The sequence below is a fragment of the Tachysurus vachellii genome, chromosome 5, assembly GCF_030014155.1.
Source record: "Tachysurus vachellii isolate PV-2020 chromosome 5, HZAU_Pvac_v1, whole genome shotgun sequence".
NCBI classification, from domain to species: domain Eukaryota; kingdom Metazoa; phylum Chordata; class Actinopteri; order Siluriformes; family Bagridae; genus Tachysurus; species Tachysurus vachellii.
The window spans coordinates 19,602,360-19,620,832 of NC_083464.1; the positions used below are offsets into that span (position 1 = coordinate 19,602,360).

The 18,473-nt window shown below is 38.1% G+C and overlaps 2 protein-coding genes and 1 long non-coding RNA gene across 4 annotated transcripts; 1 reads left to right on the plus strand and 2 right to left on the minus strand.

Moving 5' to 3' along the window:
* The first annotated feature begins 574 nt into the window (after positions 1 to 574).
* onecutl (one cut domain, family member, like) lies at positions 575 to 5,583 on the plus strand. The gene is made up of 2 exons (XM_060869258.1): positions 575 to 1,634; positions 5,273 to 5,583. The coding sequence occupies exons 1-2, from the start codon at positions 575 to 577 to the stop codon at positions 5,581 to 5,583; spliced, it is 1,371 nt and encodes a 456-aa protein (XP_060725241.1).
* A 3,620-nt stretch (positions 5,584 to 9,203) lies between these two features.
* LOC132845312 (uncharacterized) lies at positions 9,204 to 12,068 on the minus strand. Its single transcript, XR_009648411.1, has 5 exons — positions 11,938 to 12,068; positions 10,332 to 10,475; positions 10,088 to 10,241; positions 9,522 to 9,980; positions 9,204 to 9,287 (listed from the first exon to the last, which is right to left on the minus strand). It is a non-coding gene; the product is annotated as an uncharacterized LOC132845312 (long non-coding RNA).
* Positions 12,069 to 12,152: 84 nt separating this feature from the next.
* ctss2.1 (cathepsin S, ortholog2, tandem duplicate 1) lies at positions 12,153 to 16,728 on the minus strand. Of its 2 annotated transcripts, none has more exons than XM_060870245.1 (8): positions 16,602 to 16,728; positions 15,393 to 15,518; positions 14,773 to 14,895; positions 14,308 to 14,460; positions 13,516 to 13,737; positions 13,243 to 13,408; positions 12,848 to 12,950; positions 12,153 to 12,600 (listed from the first exon to the last, which is right to left on the minus strand). In XM_060870245.1, exons 2-8 carry the CDS (start codon positions 15,510 to 15,512, stop codon positions 12,501 to 12,503), a joined length of 987 nt encoding a protein of 328 aa, XP_060726228.1. In that variant the 5' UTR covers positions 15,513 to 15,518; positions 16,602 to 16,728; the 3' UTR covers positions 12,153 to 12,500. The 2 variants fall into 2 exon arrangements, with proteins under 2 accessions (XP_060726228.1, XP_060726230.1); XM_060870247.1 differs by having other exon boundaries at positions 15,393 to 15,521; positions 16,602 to 16,699.
* Between the last annotated feature and the right edge of the window lie 1,745 nt (positions 16,729 to 18,473).

An 18,473-nucleotide genomic window follows, 5' to 3' on the forward strand; every position in this document is an offset into this window, starting at 1 on the left:
CGTCCGTCCGTCATCTGGTCATCTGGTCCACAGCATCGCCTGCGCTGCGCTGCGCTGCGTTAAGGTAAGAACATCAAACACAAAGATGACTCAAATTACCCTCAATATTTAGAGCTTTAAGAAAAGAAAGCGAATAAAAGAGAAAGCGAGAAGTTAAGTTTATAAAATACCACACAGAATGATGTGCACCTGTGAAATTACAGTGGAGTATTAGAGTATTTGTTGCGCTGTTATCGCTAAACTTGTCGCTGGTTGGCTAGGAATTGGGAATACGTGATCAATATGCGACGAGGTTTCACGAGCAACTGATCAATAAGCAATCAAGTGATCACGGCCTACTGTATCTCTTCTACAGGCTTTCTACGGTCAAGGACAAGGTGCGTTTAAGGAGCACATAAAATACTGAAAATGAACTCCTGTATCCGCCTTTGAAATCGGGCCGAAAAATTATTTACGAACTTAAGTGGACGTACAGTAACCCTGCTTTATAGGCCTATCACTTTGCAAACATTGAAACTTACTTACTTAACAGATACATCTGAAAGTAAGATATTTCAAGAGATATTTAGTAGGAATGGATGGGAATATGGGAGAGGTGTCGGTCCACAGTCATGTGGAGCTTGCTCACAGTCAAGACAGTCGAGTGATGCTGCACTCAAGAGATGTCTCTGCTGCCTTCTCACGTCCCGCTTTAGGAAGCCCCCCCATGGGCCTGGAACATGAGCACAGAAGCCCTGGTTATGAGCACACTATGTCAACACTAGGCTATGGCAGGGAGAGCCCTGCAAACTGTGGAAGCACCTACACCACGCTCACTCCTCTGCAGCCGTTTGACGACAAGTTTCACCATCATCACCACCATCCCTGTTTGCCTGTCAGCAATGTAATCGGTAGCTTTACACTCATGCGTGAGGACAGAGGTCTTGGAGGCAACTTCTATAACCCCTACAGCAAAGACTTGGGCATGGCACAAACTCTGTCTCCACCTCTGGGCAGCTCAGGTCTGGAACCAGCCATGCACAGCTACAGCTCTTTAGGGAGCCAGAATGGACACAGTGGCCAGATGTTAGCAGGCAGCCATGAGGTCCATATGGGCAGCAATGGGGGTAACCTATTCTGCCGAACAGTGGCAGACTTTGGGAGGGAAATGTCACCTCCCTCTCTGGGCAGTGACCATGGGGTAAGCCACCATCTGAATAAGATGGACAGTCACCACCAGCACATTCCCAGCTATCACCCCCATATTTATACCCAGAGCTACCAGCATCATCACCCGAGCCAGCAGGCCTCAAAGCTAGGCGAGCTCTCTGTTTCTTCCCCCTCCTCCTCTTCCTCTTCAAGTTCTGCTCTCACCAGGGAGGGTATGTTGGCTGGTTCCCAGAGTAGCAGTGCAAGTGAGGAGATCAACACCAAAGACGTGGCCCAGCGGATCATCACAGAGCTGAAGAGGTACAGCATCCCGCAGGCCATCTTTGCGGAGAGGGTGCTGTGCCGCTCTCAGGGCACCCTGTCCGATCTGCTACGAAACCCAAAGCCCTGGAGCAAGCTCAAGTCTGGCCGCGAGACCTTCAAGAGGATGTCCCGCTGGTTGCAAGAGCCAGAATTTCAGAGGATGGCATCACTGCGACTAGAAGGTAAAATTCTTAAGCATGTTTTATTTGCTTCTATTCATCAGACAAAGCAAGCCAACACATTGATCTATTTTTACTGTGAATTCATAGCTCACTTTATTTCAGAAAGCATTTATTATGTATTTCAAAATACTAAAAGTTTAGTTTTGTTCATTCTTCCATTAAAAAACAGACAAAACTTTGGGCACCAGCTTTTCTTTGCAAATTTTGTCTTAGTCTAAATTCCAAAACAATATATAGTTACACACAAAAACATGTCTGTTCAGAAGTGTCCTGTATTAAATTTCATTAGCTACTTGTGCTGGCAAAATGTATAGTCTTGTTAAATTCCTGATATATTTGTCTAAAAATGCTCAAAAGAAAAGAAAGGGGAAAAGTATGGTTTTATTTTGCAGCAATTGCCATAATCTCATTTTCTACAAGATATTGAGAAGTCATGCCCTTTGTGGGCTGCCACATAATATTCTTTAGAGATTTGCTTTGAAATACACTGCTTGTTATAGTGTTGCAGTGTTGTGACAAGACTAGGGCTGAATATCCAGTTGATGCACATGGCGCACAAAGAGCTCCACAGAAAAACAGTAACATGAGAATGGCTCTCAAAATGTCGGACAGCGCTCTCTGATAGCTATTGAAGAAGAACGTGAATGCTGCCTTGCCAAAGTCTGTCCAAATCCCAAGCGATCAATCACCAAAGCTTGAAATGTGTTTCAGAATGAATTATTCTGCTTGCATTACCACCACAGATATTGATTGGTGAACAATGTGCTCTCAGTCATAGGAGTGTTTGTAGCACGGAAATACACAAAATAAATCAATGCCCTGTTTGCCCGCATGGTACTGCATCTTGCTGTTGTTTGTGTGCCACTTCCTGAATACACTAATGTAAGTACCTTGGTAACTGCAGTCAAATATATATTGTCCTGAGGAGCAATATTATTACTTAAACATGACCACTTGCTATGTAAATCGAAACAAAATTTTTATACAAACAAACAAAACAAAAAGATTATATTTGGATTCATTTTAGATAGATGGGAATTAAAAATATTCCTGCTGTATATTAATACATAAAGTATGTTCTTATTTGGTATCATCTGATTAATCATATGTTTCTTTCCGATTTTCTGTCCAATACACAATCCCAAATAGACAAGTACTCTCATACACAGGCTTTTTAGCCCTGGCAAAGGCACAAGGTGGACACCTCTGTGTCTTTCGATATAACCTACTTTCCACAAGGGTTGGCGTTTCTTGCCAAGCCTTTTGTTTAATTATCAGCTGGTATTGATTTCCTTGGGAAAGCAGAGCACAGGCCGCCAGCTCACAGCTCCTGTGAATAAGCAAGCGCAGACTGGAATTAGAATGCACGCAGCCCCACGCCTCCTTTCAGAGAGCAGGGGCCTTAATGCAGAACATGCACTGGGAGAAATATGAGCTAGATTAAGGCAGAAAAATGCATCTGAACAAAACTCTGTGGCAGCAATTATGTAACATTTTTCTATGTATTCTATGTTTTTTTTTGTAATTAATATTAAGATTTTTGTTTGTAATGACTTGTACTCTTAAAGAGGCTTTTGGCCGACAGACCATGTGTAATTCTTAATGTCCAAACATCCTGAACCTATCATAGAACAAAGTGGAAAAAATGCTGCAGCAGTGCAAATCCAAATTATATTAAATTAAAAACTTCAGACGCAATATTCTATAACAGCATACTGTTTTCTTAAATTTTACAGATGCTGTGTCTATGTAAGTCTTTGTTTAGAAAACCTACCATTTAGAATTTTGTAATGATGTAAATCTAAAATATAGTTGCAGTGCAATACATGTATAGTAATTTGCAGAACTGCAAAAAATATGATACTAGGTCCAATATGTCATGGTATGGAAATTATTAGGATTTAGCTCAAATGCTATTTGGTTATAAGGTTATTTTTTATACATTGCAGATAGGCTGCAATATTTATATTGATATAGCTGTTTATACGAATTGGTTTTTTTTAAAATCTAGTATATTAAATTAATAGATTATTATTGTTAATATAAAAAAGAAGTGTGATTGTCTTTTCTTTGGCTGTTTTGTGTGTCTTTGCCCTGTGAGCTGAGTGTAGGTGTATACAGGATGCACTGCTTATAATCGAAAAAGTAGATCGAGAGAAAGCGAGTGAGTGGCTCAGTAACAGAGCAGGATGGAGATCATTACTCTATCCCTCAGCTCCCTGGCAGTGCAGGGATTTCACACACAAGCACTGGAGCCTGAAGCCCTTGTCTTAAAGTCTAAATGAATAAATGTGTTTTAAAAAAAGGCTTGAGTAGCTTTCAGCGTCTCTGCACCATCAGCGAGTTTGAGAGTCATTTAGCAACTCTGTTGATGGGCAAAACAGGCATGGAAGAGCACACGCCTGTCTAAAATTCAAATTGACACAGTTGAGATTAAGGCATGATTGTTTTGCTTGCAGAGCCTTAAAATAAACTGTGTATTTGTTCAGTGGAAGCCATAGCGGTGTTGAAAGGGTTAACCAAGCTCTGTAGGTCGAGGAGTCTGAGCAGCATAGATTTAATCAATAATTTCTATCAGCCCATGGCCCAAGAAATCAGCAGGGGGTGGGTCAGAAGAGAGGAAGGTTGAGAGGGGGCAGTGAGGTAGTGTAGTGAGGGATGGTGGGGGGGTGGATGAAGAACAGGGGTGCTTTCGATCACGTTTCGGCAACATGAGACAAGAGGCATACATCATGATTAAGGTCTGCTCTCACGATCATAAGAACTCTATGGGGGGATGTTTATGCCTGTGAAAGAGGTGCCGTGCTTTGGATTTATAGCATGGTAATTCCCAGCCTTTTACACATGATTACAACACGAGGAAGCATTTAGTTAATGCTTGGTGCTACATTGGCAAGTGTCGGCAAGGAGAATGGGAGGGAGAGGCTACACTCTACACAGTTATAAATCTTTAACATGTACATATAAAGCAGATATCGATGCATGTTAGTGCTATTTTTTAAACTAAACTGTGGAATCAAACAAGTCAAAAATATAGCTACAATATCTAAAATGTAAAATATATCTATAGCTGGCATCATGAACCAGTACAAACTGTTATTTTACTGTTAAATTTTACTTCAATAAGATCTGAGTTGCTTTACACAGTACAGTCATTATTTGGTCGTTATTGATAACAATACTAATTCAAATTAATAAACAAATAAACAAACAAACAAACAAATAAATAAATAAATAAAGATTGTTAATTGTTTCTTTTTGCAAATTTTCCTTAAATGTGATCCCACAGCTCCAGCCAACAAATAAACATAATTACAGACAAAATAGATCTGATAAATAGATATAAATAGATTTGATAAAGAATTGCAGTAATTGAAGTGACATTTAATAAATTTTGCTTTTGTAAAGTATTTTCCTGTTTCTCATAAGAGAAATATTTATTCCACTTCAACACATAGACTGAAATGTTTGTCATTATTTTAATGATTAGAATTTAGGCCAAAAAAACAAGCTTTAAAATATAGATTATTAGTATTACACTTCATTACGATTAACTTTTACGATTAACATTACTTACACTTAATTATGATTAACTGACTCTTTTGCCTTCTTTTTCTCTCTCTGTCTTTGTCGGTCAGCATGTAAGCGGAAGGAGCTGGAACAGTCTAAGCAGGAGAGAAACCAGGGACCCAAGCGTACTCGTCTGGTCTTCACAGACTTGCAGCGACGTACACTGATGGCGATCTTCAGAGAGAACCAAAGACCAGCCAAAGAGCTGCAGGTGACCATTGCACAGCAACTGGGCCTCGAGCTCTCCACCGTCAGCAACTTCTTCATGAACGCTCGCCGCAGAAACCTCAACCGCTGGATCGAAGAGGGCCGCCCATCCTCCACCGGGTCCTCAGGGTCCAGTACCTCCTCCCCTACTGTATCCTGCACAACAGCATGATGCTCCATAGAGCTCCACAGCATGTGAAAGATCTGACATCTCTGTTGCTGACAGAGGTTTTTTCTTTTTTTATTCAAAGATATTTTACACAGGAATTAATCTACAACTGAAACCAAAGATAAAACTCTACACAAGAGATAGAATTCTCAGCATAGTTATCAGTGTTTAACTGGTAGTTCATCTTTAATTTGGGAATAGAACAAGTGATTTTCTTTTCATTAGAAGAAATCATGTCTGACTTAATTTTAGTAAAAGGTGATTGACCAATAATGCTGCAGTAGTTTAGTGAGCAGTCATTTTTGGTATTTTTGGTACTTTTGTTTAATACAGAAAACAATATCAGTATTTTAAAAATCAAGACACATCACTTGGACATTTTTTTCCTAAACAACGTGCTTTAAGTTCCCTTGATACAATATGTAAAGAAAATTATGACCAAAGAGAAATGCCAAAAGAATGTGGAATGATGTTTTCTCCTTCTTTGAGAAATGCTTGCAAGTAACTTTGTATGGATTTTTAGTGGTTTATTTCATCTTGGATAAATTCGAACAAAAGCTACAGCTCACCCGCTGATCCTGCTGCCCAAGGTTCTGTGTGGAGAGCCTGAGCCTGTGAGCAGAACTGACTAGCATCCTCCCAAACTAAACAATAAGCCTGAATCCTATAGGGATGAAAACGGATCCTGAAGGAGAGGGAGGAGGGGCAGAGGATGCGTTTTTAAAGCGTACCCTCAAGAGCACTGATCGATTGATTGGCAAATCTCATGGGAGCTGCTGCAGAGAAATACAGACAAAGGTACAAAGAGGAATCCTCTGTAGATGTACAGTGAACACCATCTATTAGCATTTGCAATTCCCATCCACTGATCTGAAAATGACCAGTAGAGAAAACTCTTGTAGATTCATTGCAAGATTTTCCTTGGTGCTCATACTGAACAATGGAGAAAATTATCACCAGATAATGGTTTTCTACAAATATCAAGCACACAAGCCATGGTGGATTACTTAATGCCTGCTGTTCACTCTCCAAGGCATATCATTTATCATACCCAAAAGAAAAAAATGGATACCATTTGTCTCTCAAAATCTAAACTCAATGAACTGAAATGTACTACTAGTTTTTATTTAATTATTATTATTATTATTATTATTATTATTATTATTATTATTATTATGCGGTTATTTATGTATTTATTTCCTGATTATTTATTTGCTAAATATTGTAACTATTTATTTCATCACATGTTGTTTGTCTAATAATTTGTTTCTGATGGGAATCCCATCATGATACCAAAGATGAAGGTTTGTCCTCCCTGAATGTAGGCTCTGCTGTTGTTTGTTTCTGTAACAAAGCTAGTGTTCTAACTGTCCATTTGAAAAAAAAAAAATCACACGCAATGCATTCTCAAATGAGAGCACCTCTGACACACTGAACACATCTAGAAACTGCACCAGCTGGAAGACTAGAATAGTAGAACACATTCACATAAAGCTAGCTGGATATTCAATCTGAAAGTGCAGCTTGTTTATAGATGTTTTTTGACTAAGTCAGAGGCAACCAAGATCCTAAACACGTTTGCCATTTTCACTAGACTCAGTTTAGTCATAATGGATTCATACGATCCCCTTCAATTTAAATGTATTGTGCTCTATACATACACAAGCTCTGTGTCTTTTGGGATGTGCGGCGCAGTGTTACGTGGGGTTCAGTGGTACAAGACAAAGTTGCAATGCCGTTTTGGCTGTTTTCACGTGTCACCCCATCTTTAACCTTCACGGGGTGTGAAGTGAGGCCCCTTCACAGCATGCACTTGAAAGAGAAGCCATGAAAGAGGCCATCGACTTTTGCTGACATGAAAGAGGCTCTTTTTATGTGTGTCCTGTTGGAGGCTGGGGCCGAAGCTTGCCGCTCACTCAGCCAGACCCATGGGCTTAGGGCATTCAGAGGGGAGGGCAGATCAGAGAAGGGCTGCATTACCAATCCAAGGGATAGTGAGCAGGGAGGGAGTGTTGGAGAGTGCAAATTAAACTTTAATGAGTGACAATTGTAAGCGTGCTGCGAGCAGAACAAGAACGCATGCATCAACGCATGTGTTAACACTCAGCAGTTGTCCGGGTGCAGCAGTTTTCCTAGTATGGCCAAAGGAGCCTTATAGATACAGCAGAATTTTTATTTCAGATTTGCATGTTGCATCTCTGAAACCAAAACAACCATGGAACTATAGAAATTCATTGAAAGTAGCTTAGGGAGCCCCTAGTGGTTAAAAGATTTTGCTGTCTCTTAAAAGAAAATGGCTGAATTGTTTAGAGGATAGGACAAATACAGGCCAAAGGGTTGTGTAGGAGCTGTAGGAACTGGCATGTAAAAACTGGACTGCACTGTGTTAGCGATGTTTTGGCATGTACATGCTGTAAACATACACTCTTGTTAATGTCTCTCGTTTCTCCTTGTGCATATACATGTACACTACTGTATTGAAGCATTTGCATACCCATTTGAATACTACACAGTGGCTGGCCCATATTTTCTGGCTACAATTGTACACATGACTTCTTTTTTGCCATTCACCCCATTCACTACTACAAAGAATTCATCTACCTCAATTGTGTGTGGTGTAGCTGATATGTAACTGTACCAAAGATCCCATGCATTCAGGGAGAGTTTGTGTCTCATCTTTTCTAACCAAATGTGCTGGAATCAATCTGAAAGCGCTAATCACAGTTTTATCTATAGACAGAGATAAAACATACATACAGAAGGAGAACATATTAGTTGTCTGTGTGTTGACAGGGAAATAAAAATCATCAATGCAGATACCAAACGGGACAATCGAAGCAGGAAAGGGTGGTCTTGCTGTATTTATGATTGTTTATTCTTCCCACAAGAGTGTAACCAATTAAAAATAGAATAAAAAAGAATAGGTGACAGTTGAATATACTGTAGATGACTTAAGAGCCAAACTTGACTAAAACTGTAAAGTGTCTGTTCATAAAATAGTTACAGCCACTGGAAACCTTTTGTAATTTGTCTAAATAGAATCTAATTTTAGAAGACAATGTTACATTGCTAGCGAACGTTTGAAGTATATACACAATTAACCTTTCAGCTTGTAGAACTGAAAGACACTTTAGAACAAAAGTTGGCATCTGATTTTCTTGTTTAAAAGGTGTTCAATATTGTGATCACATATAAAGGTTACAGGTACCAAAAAGCTTTAAAATCATTGCCATTCATCGTGTGTGTCGGTTTTTATTTGAACATATGTCAGTAAGTCATTGTGCCATTCTCTCCTCATGTTAACCTATGAATGTTGCTAACCAACCAAAGGTTTTGAATCATGACAGTCTATGTGTCAATCATAACTGGATGTTGTGTACCAATTTTGAAAATCCTTTGATACCTCATGTGAAATTGTTTGTGGTGATGTTGCACTAATAAAAAGTCACTTGTAAATTCAGTGGGGTAAAATCATGTTTTCATGCCACATTTTCAAAATCTGTTCAAGCATAAAATCTATTTATTTAGTAAAACAATAACATTTAAGATAAAGATAAAATCATAAAACAACTGATTTAAAAACATACAGACAAAAATGTGATAAAGTATCAATGAATATTATTCTGCTTATCTGTGCTAAATTCCACACGTTTCCTTTATTGTGGGCAATGTGGATGTAGCCTCCATCTCCAAATCTAGTGTCCCATCTGTCTCACAAATTATAAAAACACTATGGCCATCATTTGTGAGACATATAATGGCACATTCTTAAAATTCATAAACATTTCAGCTTCTCAGATGAAAGTGTAGAATTAAATAAAAGCCACATGTAGAAGTTCTGCTAAACAGTCTATAGTTTGTTTTGTCAGAGGGTTTTATTCTAACCCTTATAGAGAAATCAGCATATTGTATTACACCATGGTTAATTCTATAACTTGTACCTGTTTTTCACTAGCCAGTAGTTCTCTCCATTCAGGCTGCCATACCTTACAGACACCATTCCATGTCACTGAAGACACCTGTTAATAAAAGTAGACAAAATAGACCATATAGAAACCAAAACAGTTTTAATTTCATGTGCATTACAGTGGCAGAAAAGACATGCCTCTCGATAACGCTGTGTGTAATGACAGTAGTAATTCAAAATGGTTACAATTTATTCATTACAATGCAAACTGGATTTACTGTCAGGGTAATCATCACATCCACCAGCTACTTGTTTTGAGACCATTTGTAGTTGTTAAAGTAAATCATGAATTATGTGCAAATAGCATCAGTAACCACAGAGATAGGTCCACTGGTGGCCACAGCTTGCTTAAGAGCCTCCTCATTACCCTCAGAAACATATTTGTACCTGGAGCAGTTGGCAGTATGTGATGGTTATACCTGCATTGTCCAGCCTGAAAAACAATTAAGAAACCAGTAAATACAATTATTTCCACTGCTTCACGATAGATGCAAAGCAAAGTTGTACATTTCTATTATGAAGTTTAAAGAGATACTATACCATTGCAGTGTAATGGTAGACTTCCTCAGAAACAATGTACTGTATAGCCCTCTTAAGTTGACCCTCTTAAGATTTAGACTTAAATTTGGTGTTGCTATTGGCCTGGAATTAGTACACAATATATGGAATACCACCTCCGTGTTATCATGGTGATCTGTTGGTTTTTAAAAGAAAGAATATTAAATCACAGAATATAAAATCAATATTAGAGCATGGTTAAACAAAATATTATCTGGTTCTTGACCTCTGTTATGTAGCCCGTATCCCTCCAGCCAACTGAATCTAGTACTGAAATTCCAGCAGAGGCAATGAAAGTAGAAGACCTCCTCCTCCTCAGGTTAGGAGGTATTTGGGTCCTAGCAAACATCTGCAGGATCTCTTCTCTAGTCTGAAATTCATTGACATAAATTGTTTGTCAGTAGCATTTACTGTCTTTAAGGCCACTTTTATTTTAAAGAATGTCAGACTGAATAAAGAAAAGCTCTACTCCACTGAACCCACTGTTTTCTACTAAATATATTGTGCTGAGATTTCATTAAGATAATTAAAGGTGGCATTAGGGACAAAAGAGACTGAAATAAGCTATTGACAAGGACTGTGATTCTTGACTTATGACCAAAATATTTTACCACAAATATACATATGGAATATAATCCTTCTAGTATTTTAGCATTTTCCTAAAGACCCAATTAGTTGACTTTGAATTTGTCAAGATTTTTGTAACTAGCAAATCTTATAATATTGGTGGTAAATGAGTATATATTATTTATATTGCGGACTCATCTCTTAAGTCAATTTTGTCAACTTACAATAAAATTGACAAATGGCAAATGTTTTTCTGATTTGTTGGTGTTAAAATTATTGTGAACAAATAAACTGAATTTGAGTTTTCACTACAAATCTGCAATACATTTTTGAATTGTGATGCTAATAATTTCCATGTATCTGCATTTGGCAGATACCCTTATCCAGATTAACTTTTGATCTCATTTTATACGACTGGGAACACTTGAGGATTGATGGCCTTACTTGGGGGACCTGGGGCCTGGGCTTGCAGCCTTCTGATTGGTGGTTCAACACCTTAGCCACTAGGCTACCACATCGCCCAAATCACATAAAATTAAAACATGAACAAAACAACAAACACTATAAGTTGCTTATGCACTTATAAAATTGTCCCAAATTTATCTTAAGTCAGGTTTTACAGCCAGATTTTTGTTTTTGAAATCTAACATGGGAATATTTCTCTCCCTACTGGTGCACGGTTTGCTTTGATTTTTCTGATATAAACTTCACTATAAAGTGATACACAGACATTTCCATCATTTCCCAGAGGACACCAAAAGAGTGCTTGTGGTTGGCTTGGTGTCACAGAGATCTCTCAGACCACCTGTTCTTTTCTGTCAAACTGTGTATAAATACTGCCCCCTTTTGGGGTAATTTTAAAATGAACCATCTAAACAAAAAAAAAAAAAAAGAAAGAAAAAAAAGAAAAAAAAAAAAGAGAAACAGCAACTTTCAGGAACAGGAAAACAGGAACTTTCACAACACATCAACACTATCTCAAACACACAAACGTTTAACCCCTTTCTACAATGTTTTCTCTTCTCAGTGAATTATTCATCTGATGGACGTCAGTGTGGTTTAGTAGCAAGTAGCAACACAAGGAAGTGAAGCTATAACCTGATATTTGCTGGAAAAACCGCAAACCTCCCACAGAGTTTTAACTTTAACCTAGCACAGTGTGTTATAATGTCATGTCCGCCATTTTTTCCATGTCCCATAATAAACTTTAAAGCTAAAGTTTTACAGTGACTTCCCCAAAACACAACAACAAACGAAACACAAACCAAAATCTTCTTCCGTTCTGTGGAAAACCGTCACAGAGTCAGGGGTCAAAACGTGCTGTCTGGAGATGCGTCGGTTTAGCTGAGATTTTCCAAGTGATCATGTGCCATGAGATCACGAGTTCATGTTTTTCTCCCTTTTGCGCAATATCGACACATGCAGGCATACATTTTTTTAATATACACTTGTTGACAAATGAGAAAGTTGGCATCTGAGATTCTCTTGTTTAAAGGTGTTTAATATTGTAATCTCTAAAACATATAAAAGTTTCCAGGCACCAACAAGCTTCAAAACTGTTCATGCATGTGTCGGATTTTTTATAATAAAAAATTATAATAAAAGGTCACTTGTACATTGTCAGTGGGGTAGAATCATGTTTTAATGGAACATGAAATTTGAATTTCTGTACAAAATTATGAAGTTTGAAAAAAAAAAATCTGCACCTGTATAAAATCAATTTATTTAGTGATGCAATAATATTTAAAACAAACATAACTGTTTTAAAAAAAACATACAGATATAAAAGGTAATAAAGTATCTAAAAATATTCTTCTGCTAATCTGTGTTACATGATTGGGTAACAAGGATAACTTGCAATTCCACACATATTTCCTTTGTTGCGGGCCATGCGGATGTAGCCTCCATCTCCAAATCTAGTGCCCCAGCTGTCATAAAAAACACAAATTACAGAAACACTATAATCATCACTCTTGAGACATAATGGCACGTTCTTAAAATTCATAAACATTTCAGCTTCTCAGCTGCAAGTTTAATTGCAAGTTTACAATCACATGAAAGCCAAATGCAGAATTTTTACAAAACAAAGTCTAAAAGTTCATTTTGTTAGAATGTTTTAAATGCTCTAGAGAAATCAGTCTACTGTTTTATATTACGATTAAAACTAACTTGTACCTGTTTTTCACTATCCAGTAGTCCTCTCCATTCTGGCTGCCGTACCCTACAGCCAGGACTCCATGGTTTACATGCTGAGAGCAGGATGGGTCATTGTAGACACCTGTTAAAAAAATAGACAAAATACAGACCAAATATAGACCATGCAGAAACCATAGCAGTTTTAAAAACACGTGCATTAAAATGCCACTAAAGAAGTGCCTCCTAAGAGCACAATCATGCTGAGTGTATGGACACTTGGCAATAAAATATGTTTAGAATTAATTCATTCAAATGCAAGCTAGACTTGGAATATGGTAAATCACACTTTCATGTGTGTATAAATAAAGTCATCAGCTATTTATATTATTTTGAGGCCATTTATAGTTATAGTTTATAGTTAAAGTAAACCATACCACTGCGATACAGGATGAATGAAGGGCGAGTAGCATCAATAGCCACGGAGATGGGTCCAATGGTGGCCACGGCTTCCTTAAGTGCCCCCTCATCACCATGAGAAACAAATCTGTAACTGGAGCAGTTGGCAACACGTTGTGATTGGTCATACCTGCACTGTCCATCCTGGAAAACAAGTTAAAATACAGTACAGACCAATATTTACATTTCCGAATAGTATATATAGACAATTTTACACCATTTTTTATATGACATTTAAAGGGTTACTGTACCACTCCGTTGTAAGGGTAGGTTTTTTCCGAAGCTATGCCATTATCAATGACATACTGAAAGGCAGAAGACATGTAACCTCCATTGCAACCCTTATTTCCATACTGAGAAGAGCAGTCCACCAAGTTCTGGGGACTGAGAGAAAGCAGCTGACCCGTTTTCTTCATTAGTTGAGCCTCAAGTGCCCCAGCGGCACTAAATGCCCAGCATGAACCACATGAACCCTGACAGAAGGAAATAACACTATGAATAAGAAATTGGAATGCAGTTCCTGAACCAGCTTCCTTCACTTAGTTCCACACACATTTTCTAGTCTAACTTCCTTGAAGTCAATACAGGAGAAAACTGAAGTTAAATATTCATATTTATTCAGATACAAGCACTTGAAGTAGTCTATAATATTATACATGGTCTATAATATGTATGGATGTCTGTCTAACCCTCATTAAAGTCAGGCTTTGTATGTAGGTGTTATTAGGACAGAGAGAATGCAATTACAGATCCTTCCTCACAAAAAAACTTGTTACAAACAGTTAAATTAGGAACACAGGCATTAGTTTGGATCCAAGGTTAGGTTTCTATTAGAATCAGTATGCAGTATATGGAATACCAATATTTTTTTTTTTTTACATAGAAAGAATATTCAACCCCAAAATACTATAATTTGTTTTATTCTGACTGTGGACAGACTGTGGGTAAATCTGATATTATGAATTAAAAAATCATTACAAGTCTAATTACATACAGGCTGTAAATATTAGAGCATGGTAAAACTAAATACAACAAAATATTACCTGGTTCTTGACTTCTGTTACATAGCCCTTATCTCTCCAGTCAACTGAATCTGGTACTGCAGTTCCAGCAGAGGCAACAAAATTAGAAGACTTTCTCATCAGGTTAGAAGGTATTCGGGTCCCAGAAAATATCTGCAGGATCTCTTCTCTAGTCTGACATTCATTTAAAGAAAGTGTTACAGTGAGGAGCATTTGCTGTCTACAAGGCCACTTTTAGCTTAAATAAATAAAACCTCTTTTCCACCATTTCCACTGTTTCTCTATGCAGAGACTTCATTAAGATAATTAAAATGTGGGATAAAATAAGTTAATTGAAAGTTAATGAAAGTTTTTTTAATGAGGACTAAAATATTTTACCAGTAATATTCATATAAAACATACACCTGATATTACTTTGGCATTTGCCTGTAGGCCCATTTAGGTGACTCTGGAGTGCTCATGATTTTTGAAATTAGAAAATCTTACCATGTCTCCCATATAGTTCATGCCCAGTTCATAGGTGTGCATTCCCAAAGAAGCCTCCAGGTTATGCAGGGAGATCAAGTGTAGGTTCTTCTCCCAAATTTCCCTCCGACCCATCTCCTCTAACTGCCACCACACATTTACAAAGTATTTGTACTATTTGCATATTAAGAGCTTAGACTATTGACAGTCATCATTAGTATATAATAAAATTATACAGAATTATATGGAATGAGAAATGATCTTAAAATATTAATTTTTTGTTTCAGATATGTTCATCATAACAATTCAGTTTGTTTTCAGACATATAAATAATGATGCATGTTGTTTATAGCATAAAAGTTATGATGCAAATAATGCCATATAGTGAATTTGATCATTTTATTTTATGTAATTAGATTGTGTATGTAGCCCTTACAGACTTCCATGTTCCAAAATGACTAGTCTAATGCAACTCTATCCTTGGATAAAGCGGTCACGGATCATTTGTACAAGATGTTTGCCCCAAATTCATCTCAAGTTAGTGAAATTTCCAGGTAGCATTTCTTTTTGAAATCTAACATTAGAATAAGTGACATTTCTGCTACAGATATTACTTCCAGTCTTTTCATAGTTATCCTTACCTCACTGGTGTATGTTTTGTTATGATTTCTCTTCCACAGGAGCCAGTGCATGTCCAGGCCTGGGTCGTTAAGGGCTACTACCGCCCCACAGATTATTGTGAACAGCAAACCCCTCAACATCTTTACCTGCTTATAAATCAGACAAATAATTAGCCTAACCAAACTGGTCATACAAGGGACAACAGATTGAAAGGAAAATTACCATACAAATTTTTTAAATGCTTTAATGTGGATGTCTGTCAGGGAAGTAAAATTAGAAAATGTGTTTGATCTTCTCATTCTCCGAATCTTCAGTGTTGTCCAAAAGATGATTAACTATTAACTTCACTACTAAGAGATACCCAGACCTTTTTCGTAAGCATGTGAACTTCCACAGATATATTATCTTTTCAAGAGTACTTGTGCTTAGCTATCTGTCTTTTTATGTTTCAATGTCTAGACGTTTCACTTGGTCTTTTTTATTAGTTTAGATTATTTTTTATTTGTTTGACAAACTCTATATAAATACTGCCACCTGTTGGACTAAATAGGATGCTATGTCAAAAAAAGAGAAAAAAATTTAAAAAGAAACATAGCCTGACAACCAACCGACTTTCTCAACACAGTTTTATGACCATACTCAGTGTGGTTTAGATGGGGACAAAAGCAGTAGCACACGGAAGTTAAGTAATAACCTTTGGTTCACTGGGGGAAAAAACACACACGGTTGAACCAAGATAATACAAGAGTATTTTTGATCTGTTAGTTTTTCATTAGAACAAATAATGTAACTAAATTTATATTAAACAGAGCTAACAGAAATAAACAGAGCTCGTACAATTGTTACAGAAATATAAAATGGGAAGAATCCAGATTTAACACAGAGGGATTTCACAATTGATTTCCCTGCAATGTACCACAGTGTTAAAGTGTCATTTCATCTTCCCTTTTTCTCTTCGTGTACTATAATAAACCAAGTGAAACAAAGACCCAAAAGCTGATATTAAATTCTTAAACGATTCCCCGAACACATTTTATTTACATAACAAACATGATCAAGCTTAAATAACTGGATACTAAAAACGAAAGTAAGATTTTCGCCAGTTCTAATAGGAGTCACAATAGAGTTTCTGTAGATTTCTCAAACTAATGAAATAAACCTGTCACGTCTTAGATATAGCTATATCTACAGCTATATATCTATACAATCTATATGTACAGTATACACACCGTGTATTGTTAAAGAGTCTCTCTGCGGGCGTCTGAGAACCAGTGAACCAGGAGGAAGCAAAACCTGACTGAATCTAGTTGAATCGTTGACAACTTATAAATGGCTCATCACGTGCCAAATGAGATCATGAGACCTCTTTTTCTGCTTTGTTTGTTTTTTTAACAGATAGGTGTAACAGACACGCGATTTTGTAAATGCAGTTAAAATGCAACAGATGCGGCAGTCAGATATATATTTTTTTTATATTATGTTTCAAGGTCTATGCTCTATGTCTAAAGTAGGAACAGACTAACAGAAGTAGTTTATGATTACAGACATCTGTGACCAAACACACCTACTGCTAGGCTAAATAAATAATATGCTAAGTTGGCTTGTTGAAGTGTGCTTATTAGAGACCATTAACACACACACATCCAAACAAACCAGTTCGCTTTTTGAAAGTCATGTCAAAGTCAGTGTAAGGCTTCAAGAAAGTTTTTATCGTTTCTTTATTTACTTACTCTGATTTTTTTTAATAGAAGTCTTCTTCTTCTTTCGGCTTTTCCCTTCAGGGGTCGCCACAGCGAATCATCTCTCTCCACCTAACCCTATCTTCTGCATCCTCAACACTTGCACCCACTAACTTCAAATCCTCATTAATTACATCCATATACCTCCTCTTTGGCCTTCCTCTTTGCCTCCTGCCTGGCAGCTCCATGTCCAACATTCTCCTACCAATATACTCACTCTCCCTCCTCTGAACATGTCCAAACCATCTTAATCTCGCCTCCCTAACTTTGTCCCCCAAACGTCCAACATGGGCTGTCCCTCTGATGTACTCGTTCCTAATCCTGTCCAATCTTGTCACACCCAAAGAGAACCTCAACATCTTCAGTTCGGCTACCTCAAGCTCTGACTCCTGTCTCTTCTTCAGTGTCACTGTCTCTAAACCATACAGCACGGCCGGTCTCACCACTGTCCTGTACACCTTCCCCTTGATTCTTGCTGATATTTTCCTATCACACAGAACTCCTGACACCTTTCTCCACCCACTCCAACCTGCCTGCACTCGCTTCTTTACTTCTTTCCCACTCTCTCCATTACTCTGGACTGTTGACCCCAAGTACTTAAACTCCTGTACCTTCTTCACCTCTTCACCCTGTAACCTTACTATTCCACTTCCCTCCCTTTCATTCACACACATGTACTCAGTCTTACTACGACTGACTTTCATTCCTCTTCTCTCCAGCGCAAACCTCCACCTCTCCAGGTTTTCCTCCACTTGCTCCCTGCTCTCACTACAGATCACAATGTCATCTGCAAACATCATCGTCCAAGGAGACTCCTGTCTGACCTCCTCTGACAACTGGTCCATCACTATAGCAAACAGGAAGGGGCTCAGAGCCGATCCCTGATGCAGTCCCACCTCCACTGTGAACTCCTCTGTCTGACCTACAGCACACCTCACCACTGTCCTGCTCCTCTCGTACATGTCCTGCACCACTCTGACATACTTCTCTGCTACTCCTGACTTCCTCATACAGTACCACAGCTCTTCTCTTGGCACCCTGTCATACGCTTTCTCTAAGTCTACAAACACACAGTGCAACTCCCTCTGACCATCCCTATACTTCTCCATCAACATTCTCAGAGCAAAAATTGCATCTGTTGTGCTCTTTCTGGGCATGAAGCCATACTGCTGCTCACAAATTTCCACCACCTTCCTTAACCTAGCTTCCACTACTCTTTCCCACAACTTCATTGTATGGCTCATCAACTTTATCCCCCTATAGTTGCTGCAACTCTGCACGTCACCCTTATTCTTAAAGATCGGCACTAACACACTCCTTCTCCATTCCTCAGGCATCCTCTCACTTTCTAATACCCTGTTG